The sequence below is a fragment of the Crocodylus siamensis genome, chromosome 13 (assembly GCF_052110815.1).
Source record: "Crocodylus siamensis isolate JL-2025a chromosome 13, ASM5211081v1, whole genome shotgun sequence".
Classification (NCBI taxonomy): domain Eukaryota; kingdom Metazoa; phylum Chordata; order Crocodylia; family Crocodylidae; genus Crocodylus; species Crocodylus siamensis.
This window is the reverse complement of record NC_143407.1, coordinates 38,063,284-38,089,719: the sequence shown is the minus strand read 5'-3', so window position 1 is coordinate 38,089,719 and position 26,436 is coordinate 38,063,284. Positions and strand designations below refer to the sequence as shown.

Below are 26,436 nucleotides of genomic sequence, written 5' to 3'. Positions count from 1 at the left end.
CTTCCGTCCTACGGCACCGGCGCTTCCGGCACCTCAGTCAATCGCGGTGCGGCACTTCCGGTCACGTTCCGGGGGGATTTGGCGCGGCGGGAGCGGGCTGGTGTCGCCATGGCTGTGCGTCTGAGCGCGGGCGCTATTGCGGTGAGGGCTCTCGGGTTTCCCGCTCCTCGCGGCCGGCCCGGCTCGTGGCGGCGGCGGCTCCTCTTTCACGGGCAGGAGCGTGCCAGGGGCCGTGTACCCGGCGGGTGCCCTTCCCTCGGGCCAGGGCCCGCCCCGCCCCGCCCAGCCCCAGCCCCTGGGTGCGGGGGGCCGAGCAGCCCTCGCCGCCGGCCGCGTGCCCCCAGCGCTCGGACCCGCTGAGGGCCCTTCCCACCCAAACCCCTAGGAAAGGAAACCCGCGTATAAACCACGTTCACGACCCGTTCACGACGGGTTGAGAGACGCTGGAGGCCGCAGGGGAGAAAGGAGTTGCAGTCTCTCTCCCCACATCCATTCCTGCCCCAGCAGCGCCAAGTCTGACCTTCTCCTTTCTCTTCCCCCCTCTCCAGGCCATCATGCAGGGGGAGCCCGTTAACAAGCCTGTGCTGCAAGTCATTGTGAGTATTCGCACAAGCGTCTTCTTGCTCCCAGTCGCCGCAGCTCCGTGCGCGGGCGGGTCGGCTGGGTGCACACGGAGGCATGACTCGAGTGGGCGGGGGGAGGCTGGGCAGGGGAACAGATTGCATGTGCAAAGCTCCTGAGGTCCTGGCCTATAATGATGCATTTTAGTTGCTGGCAAAGCCAAAAAAAAAAAAAAAAAAAAAGTACTCTACCATTCATGTCTTCAGAAGAAGTGTCATCTTGCCGTTTGTTTCACAAATAATGTGGGGCAAGGCCTAAGGACACCTGCTTTTCCCTTGCAGAACACGCGTGCTATTGCTACAGGCAGCGGCCCTCCGCGCTACCGCGTGCTGATGAGCGATGGGGTGAACACGCTCTCCTGTAAGTGTAATGCGCGGGTCAGTGTGCCTGTCTCGGCGGCAGAGTCGACACCAGGCTTCTGCGCAGGGCCCTGGGGTGTTAGGGGCGTGGGTGCAGGCTGTCAGTTTCCATTCTGGGGTTGGTCATCTTTTTTCTGATGTCTTGTCATGGACCGCCTGAAATGTTTGTTAACTGTGGGTACCAGTTCCATCATCAGCAGAGTCTTCTAAATGTGCTGAGATCTGAGAGGAATTAGCGGCTTGGTTTAATCATTTTTCATGCTGTTACACATCTGATTATGTTAATCACTGCCTGAACGCTGTAGTCTGTTCTCCAGCTTTGGGTGGCTGACATGCAGCTTATGGCCAAGAAATGACTTGCTGGCATATGTGATAATGTGCACACCTTAGGTCTATTCAGTGCCACTCATCTGAGTATAGGAGTTGCAATTAGCCATTTTAGGACTGTCACCTGCTAGCAGCTTTCCAAGGGTTTTTGTTTTCTTTTGCAGCTTTTATGTTGGCAACACAGCTGAACTCTCTAGTTGAAGAGGAGCGCTTGTCTGCCCACTGTGTCTGCCAGGTGAACAGGTTCATTGTTAACAGCCTGAAAGATGGAAGGTATTCATGTTTGTTTCAATATTTATGTTCACGGAATTGGCTGAATGAGTGGGTAGAAGAGAGGAGCTCAAGCGCCTTTGGGGGGGAAGTAAATAGGTGTATCCAGGGCAGTTCTCATAGTGTATGCACTGGCTCCCTTATAGTTTTCTGGGAGCAATTCAAAGTTTTCACCAATTTGTCTGGGCCCGACGTACCTAAGGGACTGCTTTCTCCGCCAACACCCCACTGCAGTCTGTGACGAAGTAACAAAACCTTCAAAATTACTTGCAATTCAGGCAGGTGCAAAATCTTGGTAACTTCTATTGCCACCCTTCTCTTCTCCCTCAAGTTGCCTTTTGTATTGCATGCGTAGTTGTACTTAGTCTGCACTTTTAAGACAGGTAGTATATAAGGAATCTGGCACAGTTTTTTAGGGCTTTGCAAATAGCAATAATTGTTATCCCATCTCTGTGTCACGTGCACTGTTCAGGTTGTTTTGTTTCAGTCCACACCATTTCTGCTTGCATTTACTGAATGTTGTAAACTGGTGGGTAATGAAGCTGTTTCCTCCCGACATTACTTTCCCCAGGGAACCTATTCTATAGTGATTGTAGTGCCTTTATATATGCAGAAATGAAACTTGCAACCTATGACAGACAAAGACAGATAACCATAGAGTATCTTGCCAACTGTTCTGTTTTTAGGAGAGTGGTTATATTGATGGAGTTAGAGGTTCTGCACACTGCTGACGTGGTTCGTGGAAATATTGGTGATCCAGTGCCATACAATGAAGGTAGGTAACTTTACACACAAAGGCATTTTGTTGTTTTGGAGACTTGCTGCTGTGCTGGTCTTTCAACTGTGTACTCTGATGAAAAAGGGGAGTCAAATTTCAAGTGATAGAAAAACAGGGCTGGTCATCTAATCTACTCTCTCCTTTGGAGAGGGTTGTCATTGTCTAAACCATCCCAAAATTAAGAGGGGCCCTGGCGTCATCCAAGCACGCAAACCTCTGGTCTTTTTAGACATACTGCTACTGTATGCCTAAGTTGCATGGCTCTAATTGTCTTGTCCAGAGCTATGATTTCCAGTTCCTTAATCTCTGTTCTGTGCATGGAACCTTTGTATAGTGTCTCCCTTTAATATACAAACCCAAAGCTGAGTGGTCAGTTTCTGTCTCCATCTGGTATGGGGAGGTCTTGAATTTTCATGATGTTACTACTCCATTAAAAAGAAACAGCTAATTATCATACTGGGGGGTGTGGTGTAGAATCCTGATACAATTTTGCCTACATGATTCCATTTTAATCTTTTGTTTTGATCTCTGCAGCATTCAGGTGGGATATTTTTTCCAGCTTGTATGCTTTTCCCTTGGGGGGTCTGAAAGTTGAGACAAAAAAATTCAGTTATTAAAAAACAAAATTGGGTAGAGAGAAGTACATTGTGTGTTATTTTAAACACAAGCCTGAATATTCTTTGAACAGATGTCCTTGACATTTATGAAGATAAAAGGTTGAAATCTGAGAGGGGCACAGTGGCATGGGAGGAATAGTCCCTTTTAGAGAATAGAGGGTAAAGATGTACAGACTCTGTTTCCATTGTTACTGTCCTGCCTGGTAGTTTGTAGGAGTAACACTTGCCTACCCTGTGTAGCAGGACTGAAAAAACCCCCCATATTGACAAGCAAGCTGCTGCACTGACTAGAAAACTAGTTTACTAGTTGCTGTAAGATCCCACTTCGTGCCAGGTGGACCATTCTTCTCTATTGCTCTTTATTTTGGGGAAGAAGCGTATATCCCATGAACGTGAGTTGAACAATGTAATTGCCTTTTGACAGTTACAAAGTTAATCACTACTTCAAAAACTTTCAGATGTTGCTGAATTGTAGAATCGCTGTAGACACCAGTGTTTACTGCGCAGACTTGTGTACACAGCTGACGTGTTCCCAGTTGCCTGTGTGACATGATAGCATGTTTCTTGTGAGCGGTTGTCTGTTTCGGTGTTGTTATGTTGTTGCTTAGAGACAGTGGGTCATTTCACAGCTTTCTAGATTTAGTTTTGAAAGCTACATATGCCTGTTTTTCTTGTGAAAATGCTAATGAGAGATTAGAAAGGCATAAGTAGTAAGAAAAGCTTTGTGATATTTCTCAAATTTTCAGAAACCTCTTCATTTAATACCGAATCCTTTGTAATCTTAGATTCCTTAGGTATTTCCTTTTCCTAGCACGCTTTCTTATTTCATAGGCATAGGAGTCTCCTGTGCAGAAAGAATTTGGGTCCCTGAATAAGGGCCACAACTGAGCATTTTTTTCATTTGGAAATTTGAGCATTTGACACAACTAAACTTTGGGTGTAAAGGGTGAAGCCCAGCTTCTCCATCTAGTGGATCTTGGAGCTAAATACATGATCTATTTTGACGTCAGTCTATTGCCAGGGAAACAACTGTCACCAGCTCACCATTGTGACTATACTGTGGTAACCACTTAACCGAGCAGTTTTCCTTTATGTAAAAGCCTTGTTGGGATTAAAAATAAACTAGGGGTAGGATGGTGCTTTGTTTCCACAAGCTGAGTATGTTGCATGCCCCGAGGGCTGCTTGCTTTTCTCTGTTCCCCCCACCAAGTTTCTTGTGTGCCCTCCTCCTACCCCACTGTTTCTAGGCTGCTATGTTTCTATCCTCCCCTCTGTGCCGGCGGCTCTGTGCACACATCATTTCCTGCTTCTTGTTTCTTATACATTCCACTTTTGTGCCTGTGGTTGATGTGGCGAAATGCCGGGCTAGCGGCTCCGGCACCGCTTAGGGGAGCCGCGGGCTTTGCGGAGTTGTGCGAGCGCGCGGCTTGTGGGGCGGAATTGAGGTAGCTCTTAGCCGCCCTCGAGGTTCGCCGACTTGGCACAAGTAGACGACTTAGAGTAAGTAGTTAGTGTCTCTTAATCTATAGGGTGTCCGTTGGTTCACGAGGTTCCAGAGCCAGCCCTTGCGTTCCAACAGTGGAACAAGTCCAAAGCTAGGTGCGGCTGCCGACTCCTTAAGTCCCAGAACTGGTCAACGGCTCATTGATATGGAATGTTAGTCATAAAAGTTATTACGGAGTAGATATAGAGTAAAATAAAAAGATTTATTCACTCACCTGGCCTCACCCTCTTACAAGTAAGAGGGGAGGCCGGTTGGAACGAAGTTGCAGTAAATACAAGTATAGCGAGCGTAGATATGCTGTCTAAGCTACGATGAGAGGCAGTCGAGAAGCGGAGTCTCCGATGTTTCTTCAGTTACAGTATGCCGGATACTAAAGGGGTCTCTTGGTTCACGGGGTTCCAGAGCCAGCAGCTGCCGACTCCGTAGTCCCAGAACTGGTCAACAGCTCATGAATGGGATATTCTATAGGGTGTCCGTTGGTTCACGAGGTTCCAGAGCCAGCCCTTGCGTTCCAACAGTGGAACAAGTCCAAAGCTAGGTGCAGCTGCCGGCTCCTTAAGTCCCAGAACTGGTCAACGGCTCATAATTGGGAAACACAAAGCAATACTGTAACACAGTGAATCGTTGTCAGTTGTCGGATTTCTGAGGCCTTTATCTTCGCTGGGATACGCCCAGGCGGGGAGGCTGAGAACCGGTCTGCGGGGTGATCAGGCCCACAGAGTTTTCCAGTTGTCGTCTCTGCTGCTTCCTGCTTTTTGCCTCTTTTATAAATGTTTGTTGGACTGCCTCTATGACACTAACTATAGTATACAGATAGGATAATTTTCTTTTACATAATTATTGCTAGGCAGATTTTCTACATAAGTTTCATTTCTGCAAAAATGACACTTTTAGATAAGAAATGAAATTTACAGAATGCGCATGTGTAGCTTAATGCCAGTGGAGAAAAGTACAAAGCATTCATTTTGATTAACAGTCCACTTCAAGGTTACATAAATGTGAGAGTGCCGCGCGGCAGTTACACAAAAAAAAGAGACAATAATATAAAGTCTTTGCTAAAAACTATAAGACAGTTACAGTTGACTGGCATTTCATGCAGCTGAAATGCAGTGAATTCTCAGATATACTGGCCAACATCCCTAACTAAGTGCCTCCTATATCTGGTATATTAAAAGCCAGATATCATAGGTTTCTTTATGGCTTGTGTTGATCTTCATCCAGTACTACTTTTGGCATTTTCTTTACATTTCAAGAGGGAGGTTTGTACGAGGTTGCATGTGATGTGTTATGGAATGGCACAAAAGTCCTTCTGAGAGAAGGAGAGGTGTGTAGAAACAGTAAACAGTGGTTCTCAACCTTTTCAGACTTAAAACGTCCCATAAAAACGTCAGGTCTCAGCTTTTACTTGGGTTTTTTTGACTACAGAAAAACAATAGGGCAATGCTGTTGAAAAGAACTCAGAAAGACCACAAGAGATCAGAATGTTTTTGACGCTATGGACTTCTGTTTGAAATCTCTGGTTTTAATTTGTGAATCGTGTAGGTGTTTGCAAACTTGACAGGGCTCTTATTTTTAGGCCATCCCATGGTGCTTTAAAAGGATCTCATGGCATCCCATGGTACCGCAGAACTCTGGCAGAGAATCGCTATTCTAAAATAACAACAGAAAGCTGTTGCTCGTTGGAGACCTCTTCTAGTTTCCTACATGCTGTGTCCCTTGTCAGGGTGGTTCACTATTGTCAAGTCTTGTGATACGCTTAAAGGATAGTGAACGTTCTGTGCTGTTGTGCTCCTGTGACAACAAAATGAGTTCTCATAAAGGTATGTGAGGGTAGTTTTAATTGCTTTGATCTCAAGTTTCCTGCACTAAGTGATATTTCCCCCTTTTATTACCAGGCCAGGGACAGCAGCAGCAGCGTTCCTCAGCTTCAGCAGCCAACACAGCACCCAGCAAACCACAGCAGCAGAATGGGAGCTCAGCAGCAGGAGGTAAGGGACTTCTGTATTTTAACTATTGACTAGCAGTGTTGAATTGAGTTGTCTGACTTGTCTACAACTAAGAATAAAACCAGTTAGATAATCCCATTTAGCAAGGAGTAGAGGCAGCTTCAGGACAGCACTTCAGAAATATCAAGGAAAAGAGACAAAGCTGTAAACTAGAAGATGGAAAAATATTTAGCAACAAAGAAATAATGGCTTCCCACTCGTTCATTTATGAGAAAAACCCTGAACAGAAATCTTTGGAATCTCAGTTTTTGCAGCAAAAGGTTACATCTTTTTTCAAAAGAACTTCCTTTCAGAGACAAATGTGGAGAGCATCTTAAAATGTCTGAGGAAAAAAACATAGTAAAAAGTCTGGACCTCATTTGGGAAGTTGTACAAGTTGCACATCCATCCTATGTGATGCCTTATCATTACTTGAAACCCCATGATGCCCTCTAGACAACTAAACAAGCTGTGGTTCCAACCTGACTAAAAGGGTGTGTTATCAGTGCTGAGTTATTGAGGCCGAACATATATTGCAGGACTGAGATTTAGTTGAGATTCTATAAATACCAGTTTCTGGTGAAGATTTTAAATAATGCTGGGCTGACACTGGCATCTCAGTTGTCTGCCTAGCTGCAGACTTATTTTTAAAATAAAAAAAAACCTCTTTCAGTCAGAGTTTGTGCTTTGAATAAGACTTGGACCTGTCTTGAGCTCGACTTAAATATTTGAGAGATGCTGAAATGAGAGAATTTTAAAGTAAATTTGGTTTTGAGTGTGACAGATTATATGTATATAAAAGAGGATATATAGATTTAGCAGCTGCACCTAAAATCAGAAAAGTAGCATATTTGGTTAAGAGGCATTGTTCCTTGGTGGTTCTCTGAGAAGATACAGGGCTGAAGCTATGCTTGCCGGATCTGAGTGATGCTGATTTGTCACTGCTGATTAATCAGTGGATGCTTAGCTGATGTCTTTAACTGATCACCTTCTCCATAGCTGCAATTCTTAGTCCACTTGTGATGTAAAAGTCATAAAAGAGTTGAGCAGCATTCCTCTTTTGGCATGGTTTTCAGTAACAAACCAGATGCTGTTTGTGACATGGTAGAAATACTCTAGAGCAGTGAATTAATTTTAATATTCTTATTTGCTGCCTACATACCAGAGTAAAATGCCCACACAGATTTAGGCAAAACTTCTATTTGTGGGCATCTTCCTGTAGCCTAGTGAGAGCTTCTGCTGTAGTTTAATAGTGGTACTAAGCTTGGCACCACCACATGGCAATATTCTCCTCTTATTTTTTTATACGTAGACGGCAAAGGTGGACAGTCGCATATTTTTGTCTCGGGTAACATAACTGAACTTTTGTGTTCCTTTCTAGGTCCTACTGTTAAGTACTATGCACCTTCAAAGGAGTCTGGTAAATCGACTGGTACCAGCTTATTTAATACGCCTGGTGGATCACAGTCCAAGGTGGTACCAATTGCCAGTCTGAACCCATACCAATCCAAGTGAGTTATCCTCTTTATCAGTTATGTTCAAAAGATAGTGTATGCATGAAGCTACATTTCTGCCTAAAGTTACATTTCTGCTTCCCAAAAACTGTGTTAAATGTGTCGAATAATTCTTCTTTAAATATTATTCACTTGGTACCAGCAACTCTCAGAAGCAGCAGTGCTGGGTTATTTTGTACTTACCCTTTGTTCCTTTGTTTTTTGGTGTTCTGTGCTTAGACTCTGGATTGTCTCATGTAAAACGATTCCCAAGTCTTCTGGCCCTGCTGAAATTGAGGTCTTTGTATATTGGTTTAAAATCAACTGACAAGTTTAACTATAAGCTTCCTTTCCGTAGTCTGCTAACTTGCTTTACCATAAACTCCTTCACCCTTGGCTACGGCAGAAATGCTGTCCTGTTTAAAAGCATTTTGGAAATGGCAGAAGCTTAAATTATATGAGCTGATGTGTTGGTTCTTAACAGCTGATAAACTATGAACCTTAAAATTGGGCTCTTGAGTTTGAGCGTGGCCTTTCACTAAGGACAAACTGCTGCTTTGGGAATAGTTCTGAGACGAATGAAATATTAAAAGCTTGTTTCTAAAGTGGGAGAATCATTCAGTGCTTTATCATTCTGTATGGTTTACCTATGGGCCTTGTTTTCTTAACTCTCGTTGCTTCTATAGAACTGCATTCCGTCTCCATGGGCCAGACTAGACACCCTTTTTAAAGAATCACTGAATTACAATGGAAAGTGAGGTTTTATGTTTAGGTGTTAAAGTCTGTAGTTTCTGAGATAACAGGCTCTTCTGAAAAAGGACATGGGACACTGTTTCTTACTGTTGTGTTTCTAGGTGGACCATATGTGCTCGAGTCACCCAAAAAAGCCAGATCCGCACCTGGAGCAATTCCCGTGGTGAAGGAAAGCTGTTCTCCATAGAGCTAGTTGATCAAAGTGTGAGTGCTGATCTGTTACAGTAGGCTCAAAGTACTGCAGTGTTTGGAGCAGAAAGTTCATGTTTTTGTGAAGACAGAGAACAGGAAATGAGCAGATCTTTTACGTGAAAAGGGTATTTTACAGGATGTAAATGTATCTTACAGTTCCACATTCATTCACTCATAGCTGTAAAATGCATTGCTTTTTCCATCTAGCTCATTTAATATAAAATGAGTGATAAACATGGCATTTAAGTGACCTTTTATCAGCACTGTCCGATATTGGTATGCGGCGAAGATGATTACAGTGCCAGCATCTGGTATCTCCATCAATAGACAATGTAATGTCTGCTTTGCAGTGCTCTCCCTTGGATTGGCAGACAAATCCTATTGCTGTTATATAACCCATGTGATGTCCAAAGGAGACGCACACTTCAAATAAACTCATCTTAATTAGGAAATTGGAATGTATATGAATGAATGACAAGGAAATTCCTTCTCTGGTGTATTTAGGGGACCAAGATCTGGTTAATCTGTCATTCAGACCTCTTGATTAAATTTATAGCCTCCCCATTGCATAAAATGTTGTTTGTGTATGTGAAATTATTTTTAGTACCAAATGTGTGGTTCGTAGTTTCTCTGACACATTGGTCCTCAGCCATTTCTTTCGCTTTTCTGCATGCTGTTAAATTTTGACTGGTAGTTGTTGTTTTAATTTTTAATATTTCTATTGCACAAACATCTTATCTAGTAGAAATCCAACTCTGTCATTAAGTATCACTTGGGGAAAGGCTTTGTTCACGTCTGGTGTCATCCTCTAACTTGTGGAGGTAAATGACATATCTAAAAATATTGCCTAATCGGTAGCATAATGCTGCAGGCTTTGAATGTATGTGTATGGAGCTGTTTCTGTGTTACAGTATGATATACTGTACTCATTACTGAACCATATTCAGGAGTTTTATGTGGTTTAACAGGACTTGGAGATAAGATTTGGTGGTCAACCACAGAGGTTGTCATCCTAGCTATACCTACAAATGTATGACATTTAGTGTTTGTTTCTTGTGTGCCTAGAGCTAGCCCTGCAGAATATTCCACAGCTATAAGCATGGTGCCATTCTGCATTGGAAAGATGTGCATGCTGAATTTCATTTCTGACCAGCTGTCACATTTTCTTTCAGGGTGAGATTCGAGCTACTGCGTTCGGTGATCAAGTGGACAAGTTCTTTCCCATCATTGAATTGAACAAGGTACAGTATTATTTATTTTCAGAGTCGGATATGAGCTAGTAAAGAGCTGTTTATGCAGTACCCCGGATGTTTAGTGGCAAATGTTAGCCATGTGCAGTGTCTAATAGTGAGGGTCTCTTCTATTTCATCGTTTCCTCCTGCAGGTGTATTTCTTCACCAAAGGACATTTGAAGACAGCTAACAAGCAGTTTTCAGCTGTGAAGAATGACTATGAGATTACATTCAATAGTGAGACTTCGGTTTTGCCCTGTGAGGATTCCCAACATCTTCCCTCTGTTCAGTTCGATTTTGTACCAATCTCTGAGTTAGAGAACAGAAGCAAAGACTCAATTGTAGGTGAGTCTATGTGGTAAGATGGGGCTTAAAATGGGTCCTGTGGCACCAAGAACCTGGACAGGAGATGGATAATCCATAGCACAGTGGGACTGAGATGTTGCTTCAGTGGTCATGCCCTTAGGAATGCCTCTGGTAGCTTCTCCACGAGGGAGTTTGGGTCCTTTTGTATGAACAGCGTGCACTCTATCTGCCAACTTGCACTGTAAATTAAAGAGAGTGAAAGAAGGTACGTGTATTGCAATCATCAGTTTTCCAAGCAAGGCACAGAGGAAGACTGGTTTTTCATTCTGCATGCATACCTTTCTCATCTAATTATCTCTGCAATGATTGTGGCATAAATCCTGGCATTTGGATGCAAGTTTTGGTTTGCTTTGCTGGAAGCTCTGAAGTTTTTCCTCTAACTTGGGAAGATCACACTAGAAAAAATGACATGGAAGACTGGTGAGGCAGAAATTATTACTTGTGTGCATGTGAGAGAAATCTGTTGATTCAGAAGCGTTTGATTAGGAGATTTAACAATAGGTTTGTTAGCAGTTAGTGCCGTATACAGGTAGGAGTATACTGGCCTCTTACCTTTCAAGTGAATTTGAATCACAAGCGAGTCTTTGCCCTCATCATTGTTCCTAGCAGATGGCTAGCTTTGTTATAAGCAATTTGTAATACCTTGCTTGAGAAACTTCTGCTGGAACAGTAGGTGGTGCCGGAGGGTCAAGATGAAGGGTTTCCACAAAGTGTAATGCTAGAAGATTGCGCAGTACCTTGATCGATTTAATTTTTGTGACACTTTTTTGTGAATGCAGAATTCATCAACAGAATAAAAATCAAAACCTATTTCTTCCCTAAGAACCTTTTCACTTTAATATGCATATTTCCTGTATTTTACATATAAGATTTTTTTTAAAATAGGAATTTAGGATCTTGTAGGATATAATCTGACACTGAGTATTCCTTTCTAGTCTTCTTATCTTTTCCTGCTGTGACCTTCAAGCAGTCCTAACTGAATGATGTCTACTTTTCAGATATAATTGGAATCTGTAAGAGCTATGATGATGTCACTAAAATTACAGTGAAATCTACCAATAGGGAGGTGTCTAAGAGGAATGTGTATCTGATAGATACATCTGGAAAGATGGTGACGACAACTCTATGGGGAGATGAGGTATGTGCTTTGTTACCGTTTTCAGCCTTCAGTTATATTGAAAGAGGACTGGATATATGATGTCATTGAGGCAGGTGGCAAGGAAGTGCAGCTCCTGAGTATTTAGGGAGGTGCAAGAGACTTATTTGGCTTCAGCCAGATGAGTCGGGCTGTTTTTTTTTATATATTTATCCAAATAATTGTGTTTATCAGTGGCTGGTCTGGTGTGTTGTGAGCATTGCTATTCACTGCCTCTCAAATGCAGAGGTTGATGATAAACAGCTTTCTGATTCAGGAAGGATCATCAGCATTGCGTTAAGAGTTGCTCTTTGATTCGTAGAGTCTAATGGCTAAAGCTGCCCGGCAGGGACAAGCTTCATCTGTAAGGCAGGTTCCTTGGAACCCTGACCCAAGCCAGTGTTTGGTGGAGGTGGCAAAATGGGGAGAGAAGCTGTGCAACTAAGTGTTCACAAACTTGTGAAATTTTCTAATAGACAGTGTGATAAAGAGCTAAATTAACCCTTTGCAGGTATCAGTATTTCAGTTTGAAGCTCATTACCCCCAATAACAAGACGAGTAAGCTACAGGGAAGAGTGTTTGGGTAGTGAATTACTGGTCTGCTGCCACAAGGAGAGATCATGGTGATGTACTCTCTCTCCAGACTTCTTGAACGTAAACATTGGCCCTTGCTGTGTTTAATCTTGGCCATGTTCTTCAGTCTTCACCACTGAGTAGGGGAGGGCTCTGCTACCTTGCTCCTGCCTACTGCAGTTTGCAGGTGGATTTCCACATTTCACAAAGTTGGTCAATACCAGTCTCTCAGTTTTACAGATGGGGAAACTGAGGCCTGGAGGGGAAGTGACTTTCCCAGGGTCACACAGCTGGCTATTGGGAGAAGCAAGATAGGAATCCAGGTATTGGTGCTGTAAGTGCTAGACCACATTGCCATGTTTTTTCTGGGCCATGTGGGCTACCAGTACCACTGGCAGCCCATATTCTTTCTTAAACTTTTTGACATTTTCCCTTGTCTTCACTTGCTGCAGCCTAATGACAGCACAACTTGCTCGGAATAAAACCCTGTATCTGATGGCTATTCAGAAACTATTTTCCTTTCAAACTTCTCTTGAGAGGTCATGGCTCTCTTTCTTCCTTGGGAATATCTGCATGAAAATGCCCAGAGGACAGGAATTTTATAGAAACAAAATTTTATTAAAAAAAAAAAGAGAAAAACATGTTGGTTATACATTTGCTTTTCATAAACAAAACTGCATAAGGCGCACTCGGCTTAGAGAGTAAAAGAAATGAGAAGGTTGTCTCTCCTGAAAGCAGCATTTTCTCTCTGACCACTGAAGTTCTCCAGTCGATGTGTTGATGCTGCCTAGCAAGTCTCCCACAAATTCATTTTCAAGCCCTTTGTTCTCGACGGAAGTCGCCCCCTTTCCAAACTAGTTCTCCAGTTAACTGTAAACATGGTAGGATTTGAGGACTCCGGGACTCTCCATTAGATGGGAGAACAATGTCTTAAAAACACTTTAACAGTGATTTAATAACTGTCTTTCAAGGGCTCACTGACATACCTTAGATATAGCACCTGCTAAGTACAGCCAGGCAGTCTGATGCAATTTTGGTCTTTTTGTCACAATCTGTGAATTATGGGCACAGGCCCGACCCACTGCATAGTATGCCACTAATATTTTCTGTCTCTTCACAGGCTGAAAGATTTGATGGTTCTAGACAGCCTGTCATGGCGATCAGAGGAGCCAGAGTCTCTGATTTTGGTGGCCGGAGTCTCTCTGTCTTGAGCTCAAGCACGCTTGTGATGAACCCGGATAGTCCAGAGGCTTTCAAACTCCGAGGATGGTACGGCCATGTGCTTGTGTTGCTTTACTCTGACTGTTCTCACTTCCCTTACCTCCGTAACCTACAAAAGAACAGTCTACAGAGCAGTAGAGGAGGAGAGAAGGTTGGAGGCTAGGAAAAAGCATTTTTATTTCTCTTGGAGGCATCATGTCCTGAGAGGTTGGTTTTAAAGTTGTTAAACTGACAAACCTCTAATCCCATGACAAACCTTGAAGAATTGGAGTAGAAGCAATTAGAGTGGCAGCAGTGTGTGCTGACCCAGATCCTTGGAAGGCAGCATAAAATCAGACTTTTAGCAACTCTGCTTCTATGGGTTTTAGCTGAGAACATTTTTTTTTCCCGTGGACTTTGTGTTTTGCTAGATCTTATGGATTCAGTTAGTATGGGTTGGGGGTATTGTTTTCTGGCTTTTAAAGCTTTCTTGAAGTATCGGTGTCTCCCTTGTTGCTTTCTCAGGTAATCTTTGTGGTTTAATAGCAAAAGAACATTTTATTAGCAAAATAGTATGATTCCAGAGGTGCCTGTTAGTGCTGCTAGATTCCAGGTCCTTCCAGTAAGGTACAGCACTCCCAGAGGAGAAGGAAGGTCTAGTGGATAAGGCACTGAACTAGGACTTGAGTCCTGAATTCAGTTCCTGCTGCAGTCAGGTTGTTCTGTAACTCTGGCAAGTCATATCTGGAAATGCAATAGTGCCTGTGTTCTCGATCTGTTAAATGGGTATAGTTGTTCCATACCTCCTAGGTTTTGAGGATAAAAAATCATGAGTGATTATGGGTTTTATATATACACTGGGCTCCTTATAACATTTTTGTTTGTTTTTCTACGTGTAGGCTTGGTCTCTGCAAAATAGGTGCGGTCTGAAAAGAGACCTGAATGGGGTGAGGAGGGCCTGGTATAGGGTGCCTTGTGGAAGAAACTGAAGGAGTGTGGTGGAAGATGAGTGGGGAGAGATTCCTTCCAGTCCTGTGTTTGTGTATGAGATCAAAGATAAGAGCAGATGTGTATAGTCTCAAAGATGAGGATGAGAGTTTAACTCTCCTAGGAATTTGGGATTAAGTTACAAAGAAAAAGCTGCAGACTGCAACATAATACAGAATGAACTGGGTAACTAACATGGGGAGGAATTCTGTTGATTATTGTGTTTCAGGCTGCTTGCAGCTACTGTTCAGCAAGTTAATCCAGGTTATAATTGAGACCTTTGTGGCAGTTAGAGTTATTCTCCAGCAACAGTTGAGGTAGAATTCCAGTGATGACTTTACATGCACAAACCTTTGATCAATTGAAGGTGTTCTGCATATGAATACAGTGGAGGCAGTAGGGAGGAGCAGTGCATAGCTTCCCAAAGGAACTGCAAATCCACCCTAGGGAAAGCTAAACAAACACTGTGAAACCGGGTTCTCTGCGTCCTCAGTGAAGTGAGAGATGGGCATCAGTAATCACTTTGATCTTTGGGATCTTCTGCTTTAGTCTTTAAAGGTATCAGGGTTTTGTTCAGGTTCATAATGACTGACCTTCCATCCTTTGGAAGATGGGTCAACAGAGCTATTTGGTAAGACTATCAGTGTGATTTGTCACTGAGCTGTTGGAGGGTGTTTTGTCTGTCCCCCACCACGTGGCCCCAGGCTTTTCTGATCTGGGAACGGGGAACAGACAGGGTCATAATTCAGCCTTTCATTCACCACTGGGCACAGTCAGAAAGGAGTTGGGAGACAAGCTTGGGGCCTTGAGAGCTGTTGACATTGAAACCAGATTTCATTAGAAGAATGCGTGTGCTTTTTATCCTCCCTCTGCAAATCCTAGTTCTGTTTTGACAGTTGCCAAGCTGGAGTCCTTCCTTCCATGAGTTCTCCTCATGGGTCTCCCTCAACATCATACAAAACGTACATGGATCAAGACTAATCTTCCTATAAAGCCCTTGCCTTTGCTCTGCCTGCTTTTGGTTCTGAAACTGTTAGCCGTACACACATGCACTCGGCAGCCTATTTAACAGCGTATTTCAGGAAGATAACTACATTTGCATTCAAAAGTAGGCTATTTGTTCATGGATGGTGATCTGTGGAAGGGTTGAAATGGCTGAAATGAGCTTTCTGCTGCAAAAGATGTGCTCCTCCACTGAAATCACAAAGCGTCTGGGCAGGGTTTGTGGCACCAGCCTCACTGATGGACAGATCCTTATTTTAACACAGGAAATATGATTGGTTAAACTCAATCTTTCCTTTTCTTTCAAAGCTGCAGCAAAAATAATAGTATCATGTAATTAAATTCTAATTATACAAGTGTGCTGTTGCCCTTAAATCTTGTTATCTGGCTGCTTCTAAGAGGAATGTAGTGCCTCATTTGACCGCTAGCTGGCACACCCGTCGTGGTCACGAAAAGCAGAATTTGCCCCCCTTTCTAAGGTTATAAAATACTGTGCTAATTAAAACAGAATATTAACTTATCCTGAAATGCTATTTTAGTGTGCAGTATACACAGGTTACTGTAATTGTTTCCTGTGCAAGTCATTGATAAAACCCCCTCTTCTATTAAGCACGCAAAACTAAATATAAGCTTTGGGTAAGTTCATATGGTCTGCTTTCCAAAACAGGAGGAATTTGTGTGTCTTTTCAGGTTTGACTCGGAAGGGCAGGCTTTGGAATGTACTTCAATCTCTGATCTGAGAGGTGGATCAACAGGTGGAGGAAGTGCCATTTGGAAAACTCTGTATGAATCTAAATCTGAGAACTTAGGGCAAGGAGATAAGGTAAAGTAGAGTTAGACACTATCTGTGTATTCTGCATAGAAAATGAACTGGGTTTTACCAAGGTACGGTGTTTGTTAGAAGGTTATCTAATGAACCTCCTAGGATGTCTGGTCTCATTAAGTTTACATAGGGGTTAATCAAGATACTGAGTCATGGCATCGTGATAGGCAGGTTATTTCCTAACTGTCTATTTTGAAGTACCTCGTTCTTTTGAAGTGTGGTCCTGGCCATTGTCAGAGGAGAGGCCTTGAACCATTGGCCTGGCCATTCTTGTGGCTTTTGTCTTGCAAGCTGCAGTCAGATCAAGTGTTTCACTGTAACACAAATGCAGGGATCTTTCTCTGCCTTTTGTAACGTTAGTCCCCCAAAAAGATGAGAGGATGAAAACAAGATCTTATGAGAGAATGAATGGTACACTTAGCTCCACAGTTTGAATAGGTATGGTGGGAAAGCAAATATACTCAGTCAGTCTAATCAACTAGTGATTGAGAACATGGTTCAATGAAGATTTAAAAATATTCTTGCCTTAGGGGCTTCATTTAACTTAATGGAGCCTAAGAGCAGTGGCAACAGAAGACTTGAGTTGCACGTCCCAGTGACCTGTACCTGTTAAGCCTATTAGTCATCAAAATCCAGCTAGGGGGCTACATGCTTGCCAATTAGTTCAGAATTCAGAATTGAAATGATCCCAGTGGTTTGCGTTTTATATTATGCTCATTCTTGCAGGCGGATTATTTTAGCTGTGTGGCCACAGTGGTACAACTGCGCAAAGAGAACTGCATGTACCAGGCTTGCCCAGCTCAAGATTGCAATAAGAAAGTGATAGACCAACAGAATGGACTGTACCGCTGTGAAAAATGTAATCGCGAGTTCCCCAACTTCAAGTATCGCATGATCCTCTTTGTAAGTAAAGGATTAGCTGAAATACTGTTGCTCGCCGACTATATGCCTTGGACAAACCGAATCAAACCCTTTTATTTGTGAGACTGGGGCATCAGAGCTGCTCCGATGTATGGTCCCTGCAGATAAATAGCCAGTAAATAGCATATAGGCTGTAACCAAGTATGTAAGGAGGGTTTCATTGAGCTGATTAGCAGTTTGTTTCTTTGTGCATCAATTAAGCTTTTCTTTTTGCCAAAAAGTTTCAAGCTAACTGAGTTGATTTTGGTTTCTAAGTGTAGCATGCAGTGCAAAGTACAGATGGCCCACGCCTCTTCAGTTATGAAGATAAACTAATGTAAAATGGCATTTCTGGAGAGCAGTAATTGCACTCTTACAGCTGATACCTATATTTAGTTCATTCTTTTGTAGGTATTGTTCTGTCTCTCATGCATTAATGCAGCCTACTTCAGCGTACTGTGTCTGCGAATCGTTATCATGATGTGTGCTTGCACCACTAGCATTGAACCGTCTTTCAGCTTTTGCATTATAAAGTGCCTGAAAATTAGAGGTTTTCTTTGCTTTTAGAAGTGCTGTGCAGGGGGTCTGTTTAGGGAGGGAAAACTATCATTGCAGTATTACTTCGGCTAACATAGGATTAAATGAACAGTGCTTCCAAACAGGAATTACATCTGAAAATCTAGAGATGTACAAGCTACCCTGTGGATTAGAATCTCTTATGTGGAGAGTAGGAAGGACGCGGGAAGGGTACTCCTGAACTGCAGACCACTTGTCTCCCGTTTTCAAATGCCCTATTGTCGGAAGCCAGAGATTCACAAAAGACTGGTCCTTGATCTTTACCTCCCCCTGTATTGTCCTTGGCTATTGCAGGGCTCTTGAGGTAGTATGAGTTTTTTACATGCTGTTCCTGCCCAGGTGTCAGAGCAAAATGTAGTTTGAGATGGAGGCAGTGCACCTTAATTGGATTTGAATGATTTCTTGAATATGCGGTGGTGATGTGGATGGCAGGTAAAGCACCAAGCAGAGCACTTGGACTGTCTATTCTTATACGTAAGTAGGGCATCTGAGTTAGAGACGCCCATAGTGTTCTGCTTAAGGTACCATGTATGTTACCCCAAGCAAAAAATCTTGAACGTTTGCCATTGCCGGTCTCAGTTTCCAGATGAGGTAGGTATGCTAAGCTCCTACATGCATCCTTTTCTGCCTGAGTGCAGTGTGGCTGTTGTCAGTCATCTCCTCTGCTGCTCTTTAAGCAGAATGAAAAAAGGCACAGTGCCTCTTGCTGTTAACCTCATTCATTGCCATGCTGCACTGGGGTAGCAGCGGACATAGTATTTCTGGACTTTCGGAAGTCCTTCGACACTGTCTCTCACCCCGTTCTCATTAAGAAACTGTGGTGTCAGCACCCACACAGTCAGATGTGTCGCCAACTGGCTGGAGGGCCGCACCCAGAGAGCGGTGGTGGACGGGTCATTTTTGACCTGGAGGGATGTAGGCAGTGGGTCCCCCAGGGCTCGGTCCTTGGGCCTGCACTGTTCAATGTCTTCATCAGTGACTTGGACAAGGGGGTAAAAAGCACCTGTTCACATTTGCTGATGACACTAAGATGTGCGGGGATGTGGGCACGCTAGAAGGGAGGAGTAGGCTGCAATTGGATCTGGACAGGTTACAGGGGTGGGCGGACGAGAATAGGATGGGATTCAACACTGACAAGTGCAAGGTGCTGCACCTGGGAGGAAGAACCAGGACCATACCTACAGGCTGGGGACTCCCTTCTCGTCAGCGCAGAGGCAGTAAAGGATCTTGGAGTCATCATTGTCTCCAAGATGAACGTGGGCCGGCAGCATGGGGATGCAGTCAGGAAGGCCAGCCGCACCTTGACCTGAACCTGTTCAGCCTCCACAAGAGAAGGCTGAGGGGGGACCTAGTGGCCTGTTACAAACTAGTCAGGGGGGACCAGCAGGCATTGGGGGAGTCCCTGTTCCCCCGAGCACCGCCAGGAGTGATCAGGAATAATGGTCACAAGCTGGCAGAGGGGAGATTCAGACTAGACATCAGGAGGCGCTGCTTCACGGTCAGGGCGGCTAGGATCTGGAACCATCTTCCAAGTGAAGTGGTGCTGGCTCCTACCCTGGGGGGCTTTAAGAGGAGGTTAGATGAACACCTTGCTGGGGTCGTTTGACCCCAGTATTCTTTCCTGCCATGGCAGGGCGTCGGACTAGATGATCCGCTCGGGTCCCTTCCGACCCTACTAACTATGAAACTAAGGGTTTGTTGGAGTGACATTTTCATTAGTATTTCATAGCCATGCCCAGTGTGCAGTCACAGAGTACCTGGTTTTATCATCTTGGTGGCTCCTTCCTGGACCCTGATTTGTAACTGAACACAAGTTACTGTTGAAGTGTGCTACTGTGTCATTACAGTCACGAAAGGGTTTTTGCACTTCAGTCACCATTGAATAGAAGCCTTCACAAAAGCGGTATGCGTGGAGCTGCAATACATGTACTTACTGAAAATTTAAAGCTCTCTTCAATTTTAAAGAGAATCTCCATGAATAAAAAGCATCTGGATGAAGTGTCTGTGGCTTTTTTTTTTCCTTAAGGTGATCATTGCAGACTGTCTGGAGACTCAGTGGGTGACTTGTTTCCAGGAGTCAGCAGAAGTCATTCTTGGGCAAAACACTGCTTTCCTTGGAGAGCTAAAAGAAAAGGTCAGTCAATTAGCTTCCTCCTTTAAAAAACATCTAGAATATGAGGTTCTATTTCCACCGGGTAGCCATAATAGCAAACGTTGCTACTTTATGAAGGCCTGTTGCCTCTCCAGATCCCCTATTTAGGAGGCATCTCTGTAACAGGTAATTTTAAAGATGGTGTGAAATGTGTGTGAATAAGCATTTGTCTGGGCTGGTTTAGGAACAGTGTTGGATTTAGATGCTACTTGAGGTCCCTTCCAACCCTGTGATTCTCTGTGGGTTTTTGAATCACTTAGCCCTAATCCTGTAACATCCACACACAGTACCGCTAATGGCAGTGGAGAGTGGCATTTACTACTGTGTGCACAGCCCCTGTTGAGGGCAGTGCTTCCTTTGTTAAAATGAATGTGCAGGGTGTATCTGAGAAACTTCAGACCTGTTTGCAGGAATTTGACATTTTTTTTTTTTTTAACCCTTGCTGAACTGGTAGGGAGTACCAGTGAAGCTGTCCAGCCTGAGGAGTTGAGTCTCTTTAGGCGTTTAGCTTTTTCTTCAAAACAGCCTAAGTTCACGTCAGTCATGTCCCTTCTCCCTGACCTGCTGTCTTCTACAGGGGTGGATTGTATCTGCCCAGGAGTCAGGGCAGGGTTCTCTGCTCTTGTTGTCTGTCCCCTGCAGGATTATTCTCTGTCTGAGCATTGTCTGTAGACTGCATTCTTTTTCCCCAACCTGCTATGTCTAACAGCTGAGATTTTCCTTGCTGTCATGAGGACCAGCAGATATTCCAGCTGCTTAGTGAGCCCTGGCTTCACAGCCTTAGCTGGGAGGCTGCTGATTAGTTGCAGGAGGCACTGGTGTCCAACTGTCCTTGAACAGTCAAAAGCATGACATTCTCTGAGTACCGTAAAAGGAGCGGCTGGATTTACGTTGTTGCACCCAACTAAGCATTCAGGAGTCTTGAAGAGTTTTGTTCATGTTTCTCGATATGAAGAAATGTCAAGTGTGTTCTTAAAAGCTTGTTTAAAGCAAAGCTGACTAAATAACCTAGGTTGCGACTAAGCCAGAAACCTTGCTGTCTGTTTGGTTGTTCGCCTTAGCATTGGATCATTTCCACGGCCAATTTTACTGACGCTGCTTAGCAGAATGAATTTTTGCGAGCCCTACAAAAATAATAGTTTTTTAAATGGATCGTTTGCTGAGAGGAGTTTTAAAAGTCTTTCCCATCAGATCAGAACAGTTTTAGGGTAGGCTATAAACCATTTAAACTTCAGTAAAAAAGACAGCATATTCTTCCATTTATTTGTGCCTCTTTTCTACCACAGCTCATTTCCCTTTGAAATGGTTGGGTGTCAGTCTGAAACACCAGGCAGGTCATTATTAAGCCAAGTATATTCAAAACTGACCTACGTTAGCTCCTGCCGGACCCCATCTCTGATATAAATCCTGCTGTACAGGCCAGCCAACATATTTTTAGCTGTCAGCTATATAAATTATCTGATTATTTTGGAAGCAGAGTAGCGAGTGACTCACCTGTTCCCCGTGAGGTGTGTTGATGGTCATTATCATGATTAAATTTGCGTAGTTGGTTTTTTTTGTTTTTTTTTTCATTTTAACTCCCTGTTTTCAGTTATCCTAACTCTCATTTGTCAGCCATGCTTAGTCTCTGCCTGAGTCTGAGCAAGACTGCTTTGGCCATTTTTGAGTCCAAGGAGAATTGCAGGGAGTGAATTAATTACCAAAGAAACAACTTGCAGTGCTTTTTCTGAAGAGCTGTTTAGTGGAAAGGGCTAAGGGTAAAAAGCTGAAGTGTAGCTTGGTGGAGAAATATCTCTGTGTTCCACAGAAAACTGGTTTTGATTTGACAGTTTTATGGGCCTTCAAAATTTTGCTTGGTATGCTTGCAGTACTTTCTGGTCTGGCCTCTTTCCCTGGAGGGCCTAGTACGATACCCTCTGGAGTCAGTGGAAGTCTTTCAGTTAATTTTGGTGGGCATTGGATGACGGCAGGAAAGGCCATTTTGCACTTATTCTGCAGGCTCTTTCATCTGATCTGCTGTGTCCAGGCCTTGTTGCCAAAGCTTTTGGGGAAACGCAGGGCCCTGTCTAAAGAGGCAACTGGTCCAGTAATGGCAGCATTCTCTTTTGTCCTACTGATTAAGCTGGAAGTGCAGTCTAGGTCTTGAGTGTGGTGAGAGTAGCATCTCATCCTTTAGGCCCTGGAGACAGTTAGGAAAAGAATCACTTGAGGAATGGATGTGCCTAATTGTGCAGCCTGTAGAACTGGGCTCCTGCTTGCCACCTATGTTACCTTTCTGCAAGTGACCATGGAAGGAGCCAGGCAGGTGTGGGGTAGTGCTTCCTGAAGTACTGAGACACAAATAGGGAATGCATGGTGCAGCAGCAGTTTGAGGGAACGGGCAAAGCCTTGACCTACAAGCTGCAAGATGTAGGTTCAACTCCTGGGTCTGACAATTGCATGCTTTCTGCATAATGAAGACATTCATACCTATTTACTGATATCACACAGGGGCTATGGGATTTAAAGAAATCTCTGTACTTTTTTGTTGTTGTTGCTGTTGGGTGCTTTGTCTTGTCATTTTAAGAGTCTTTGAATGATGCAGAATATGCATCACTTGTGCAGTTCCCTTTCAAACGTCCTAAAACGCAGAGATGTGCAGGCTGAATGCAGACTCATTAGATAAACACAGAAACTGAATACGTCTAAGACTGAGTAGTGAAATGGCTGGCGAGCTGTTGGCACTTCAGTCACTGTAATTAAGCATCACATCTAACCCCGGGTAAGAAGCACCAAGGGAACTTCATATTGGTTCGGGCAAACCAAGGACAGCTGTGTATCGCATCACGTGGCCAATCCAGAGTTCTCTCCTTTTGGACTAAAAACTTCATATTTTAAAAATTAAAATTCAGCAACAATTTCGGAGCCCAAAACAATCTGCTGGAAGACTAGTCCTCCAAACACCCCAAATACTTTTACTGAACTCTTATTTTTCCATTGACTTACCTAGTCTGTTTCAATTTTACCTCAAGCTCTACAAAACCCGAGTCATTCTGAGAGTGGATGGTGGAGCTGGAAACTTGCAATGCCATCAACTCATGCCTTTGTCTTTATCCTCACAGAATGAGCAGGCATTTGATGAAGTGCTCCAAAATGCCCTCTTCAACACATTTGAGTTCAAGATTCGAGTCAAGCTGGAGACTTACAACGTAAGTACCCCCACCAGGCAGACAGGGCATATAGCTTGCAACATCTAGATCAGTCTTCATAGGAAATGGCTTCCTCCTTTTACATTATTTATGGGGAAAGATCAGCCTCCAGGGGTTTCCACTGACATTCAGCACTATTTGTCCTGAGTATGGGAGCGTGGAAGGAAAGAAGGGCCAGAGTCACTTTGTGACGCTACTTCTTTCTGTGATAAACAAAATCTAGCTTGTTGCTTTGTTTTCATGTGATATAAAGTCTGGGAGCCAGAACTTCATGCTTGAATTGACTCTGTCAAGGGTAATGAAGCCACATGGAACAAGGAGAGCCTAGAACAAAGGGCCTCGGGCACAGAACCCTCCTCTGCTCTTACGTACCACTTTTCTCTTTCAAAGGACGAGTCCCGGATTAAAGCTACCGCGATAGACGTGAAGCCTGTGAGCTACAAAGAACACTGCAAGAGGTTGATCACGAGCATCAGAAAAAATGCGCAGCAAGCATGAAAGAAGGAAGGGTGGTGGTGATCGAGCTGGAGCTAGAACATTAACAGAATAACTAAAGAGCTGGACTTGGGGTGATTTAAAAAATCAATTTACGTGGCAGTTTGGCATTAGTTACACAGCGCATAGGAGTCTGTCTAGTGGGCTAAATGATTTCATGGATTCCCTCGTGCAGTTATGCTACTAGTGTAACTGCAACAAATGGCCATGCCAGCATTGACTATTAAACTATGATGGAGCTGAAGAGGAATGTCTAGACAAAACAGCATTGGCTCCTATAGGCATACTGACCTGTTAAGATTTCATTACCTTTAGACAAGGCGTACACATGTCTGAAGTAACTTTTTCTTCTTCATAGATTTAAAGCCAGATTACATAACCAGTATGTTTTACATGCAAGACACTTGTGACAACCATGGCACTTTGACTTGTTCTGCAGAGGGTAGGAGGGAGAGTGTCGTGCAGCTTTGTGATGTAGACCACGGAGAACAGGTCTATTAGCACGAGGCAGTCCTCTTCCCTAGAATTCAAAGGCTTTTCTCTTTCCACAGGTGCCATGGAGTTGTTAATGCTTGGAATGGCAATATGGTAGAATTATTAATCAAAGACGTATCTCTTATATCTGAAGAATATCCTTCCTTCAGGGCTTAATAGTCTGAGTCAGATGGGTCTGATATTAATCAAAATTGTCTCTTCTGAGGAAGGCTGATAAGCATTGACTCTCCATCCCCCAGGGAAATCTAGGCAACTACAAAGCATTGCTTTAGTTTTCACTTCAATTAATATTGTGTTCTTGGCTGCTGATAGCTCACGCTCCCTACCTATACATATTTCTTATGTTTGTGTACGCAGTTTCTTTGGTTTTGTTTGTTACTGTTAATCGGAAACATGTCTTTAAATGGGGGGGAGCTTTATTTTACAGCTTTGTTTCAATAAACAGTATTTAGTTTCTGCATAGTGTATTCTGCTTTCTTTGAACACCAAAGACTTCTCATTACTGGAAAGCAATTAATTAGCTTCCATAATAAGCATTCACTTGGGGAAGATGTTACCTTATTACGAACTCTAAGGTTAGACTGAGGAATGGAGATCTGCCTAATGTTGGCAGCATGGAAATGCAGTGATATTTTCACCGTTTCTGTGCCTGAGAATGCTGATGATTTGGCACTTCTGGGATTTTTATTGACGTTTACACAGCAGTCTAAAACTAACCAGGCTTTGAGATTTGTACAGACAGTGAGCTAGTACAGAAAACAGTAATTATGCTACTGGGCTTTTCAGTCAGCAGAGCATGCTAGCTCTGTGTGCTCCTAATCACATTAATTATGTGTTCCCCGGCTGCAGCTCACAGCGTGGCATTTGCTGCGCAGCTCCAAGCAACCAGGCAGTATTGCACTTGGTGTGGTAGCAAAACTGAATTTTATTTTGGGCACTATAATGCCGAGGTGTCTTGTGCGTTCATCCCGTGCACTCTACCTCCGGAGAGATCCTGCTTGTCTTGTTAGTTCAGGTGCCCTTTTAATTTAGGACCTAAACGTGCTGTTTCTGATGGATGTGAAGGGCATCAATCCAGGGCCATTAACTGTATGAGCAGCCCCTTTTTGCTTCCTGGACTGTGAAGATAGTGAGTGGGTTGCATTGGTTCTTTTGCTGATGCCTCAGAATTTTTATGGAAGCACTTTTTCCCTCTGACCTTGTTTATATAGTGTTGACTAGAAAATTATGGTCTTCAACACTGCTTGGGATTGACAAATTGTGGGTTAGGAGTGATAATCTATCTACCTACTCTGTCAACTAGTCTTTTAGTTTTGCTCTTCCCTTCCATTCCCTTCCTTTCCCTCCTGAGCTGAGATTACTGAAAACAAGGTGTTAATACAGTATGACGCTTTCCCGTGTAGCGAGTCTTTTAGGCCACTTCTCTCACTGTTCAGCTGCATCCACGCTGGAGCGTTTTACAGTACCATGTGCTCGCTTCTGACATTGCACATGCCAGTGAAGTTGGACGTCTGTCCAACTTCCCCAGAAGTTCCCCAGAAAAAGGGGCTGAACATGGAACAGTATTCCAGCATTCTCATAACACCGTACAGCCTGCCGCTCTGCGGAAGATTTTTGTAGAGCATTGTGGGAACTTGACCCGATACGCCTACTTTTAGGAGAAATGTTGTATCCCACAATTTTTTGCATAACCTGCCTTTCTTCCACTGATTTTTTTTTAAATACCCATGCTCCTTCAGCAGCATCCTATAATCCGCTTTTCCGTGCCACAAGTGCAGATGCTGTGCAGATCGGCGGAGTTTTTGCGTCTCTTTTCCAGTGTCTGGTTCTCTATTTGTGGGGACTTCAGCGACTTCCACAAGCAGCTGGTTGTGCCGCAGTGAAAATGAGAATTTAAGGTGACTGGATGATGCAGACAGTGAAGCAAAGTTGCCAGGTGCTGCAGAAATTCATTGTCCATTTGTTCATGGGTACTTGTGGGACTACGAAGTGAGCGCTGGGGAGTGGGATGGCCTCACAAGGCAAACCTGGGCAGAACTTTTGAAGAAGGGGCAAAAAGCCACAGTCCTAGAGCTGTGCGCCGAGCTCATCGCAGGGAGTTGATTTGAAATTGGAGAAAGGCCTGGCAGTTGTGCTCTGGAAGCTCATGGTCCAGGCTGTTACGGGTCAGTGGGCAATGAGTTTGGTGCTGGAAGGTCTGCAGAGGGGTGATTGTCAGTCAGGTGCCTGGAGCAATGTGTAGTGTGTTTTACTGCCGGGAGTCGTCTCTGGGCAATGTTCAGAAGGAGGGATTTAGCAACTTAGCGTGCAGTGGGAAAGGATGAACACAGCGGAAGACTGGGAAACAAGAAGAACTGGAGTGGCATTAAGGGGTGGAGAAATAGAAATGGAAAGAAATTTGCTAGTGCCATGT

General features: G+C 43.7%; 1 protein-coding gene across 1 annotated transcript; it reads left to right on the top strand.

The window, feature by feature from the left end:
- The first annotated feature begins 12 nt into the window (after positions 1 to 12).
- On the top strand, positions 13 to 24,483 carry RPA1 (replication protein A1). Its single transcript, XM_090026625.1, has 17 exons — positions 13 to 141; positions 549 to 596; positions 903 to 981; positions 1,472 to 1,580; positions 2,264 to 2,352; positions 6,372 to 6,464; positions 7,843 to 7,972; positions 8,809 to 8,911; positions 10,072 to 10,140; positions 10,284 to 10,476; positions 11,496 to 11,635; positions 13,326 to 13,474; positions 16,085 to 16,217; positions 16,944 to 17,120; positions 19,720 to 19,827; positions 22,947 to 23,033; positions 23,424 to 24,483. Exons 1-17 carry the CDS (start codon positions 109 to 111, stop codon positions 23,529 to 23,531), a joined length of 1,848 nt encoding a protein of 615 aa, XP_089882751.1. The 5' UTR covers positions 13 to 108; the 3' UTR covers positions 23,532 to 24,483.
- The last annotated feature ends 1,953 nt before the right edge of the window (positions 24,484 to 26,436 follow it).

What these genes read in the sequence shown, in the direction of transcription:
- RPA1 (XM_090026625.1), top strand. Translation starts at nt 109, where the DNA reads ATGGCTGTGCGTCTGAGCGCGGGCGCTATTGCG. An exon ending in TGAGCGCGGGCGCTATTGCG is followed by an intron (nt 142 to 548) that starts GTGAGGGCTCTC and finishes CCCCCTCTCCAG; the next exon opens with GCCATCATGCAGGGGGAGCC. An exon ending in TGGGGTGAACACGCTCTCCT is followed by an intron (nt 982 to 1,471) that starts GTAAGTGTAATG and finishes TTTCTTTTGCAG; the next exon opens with CTTTTATGTTGGCAACACAG.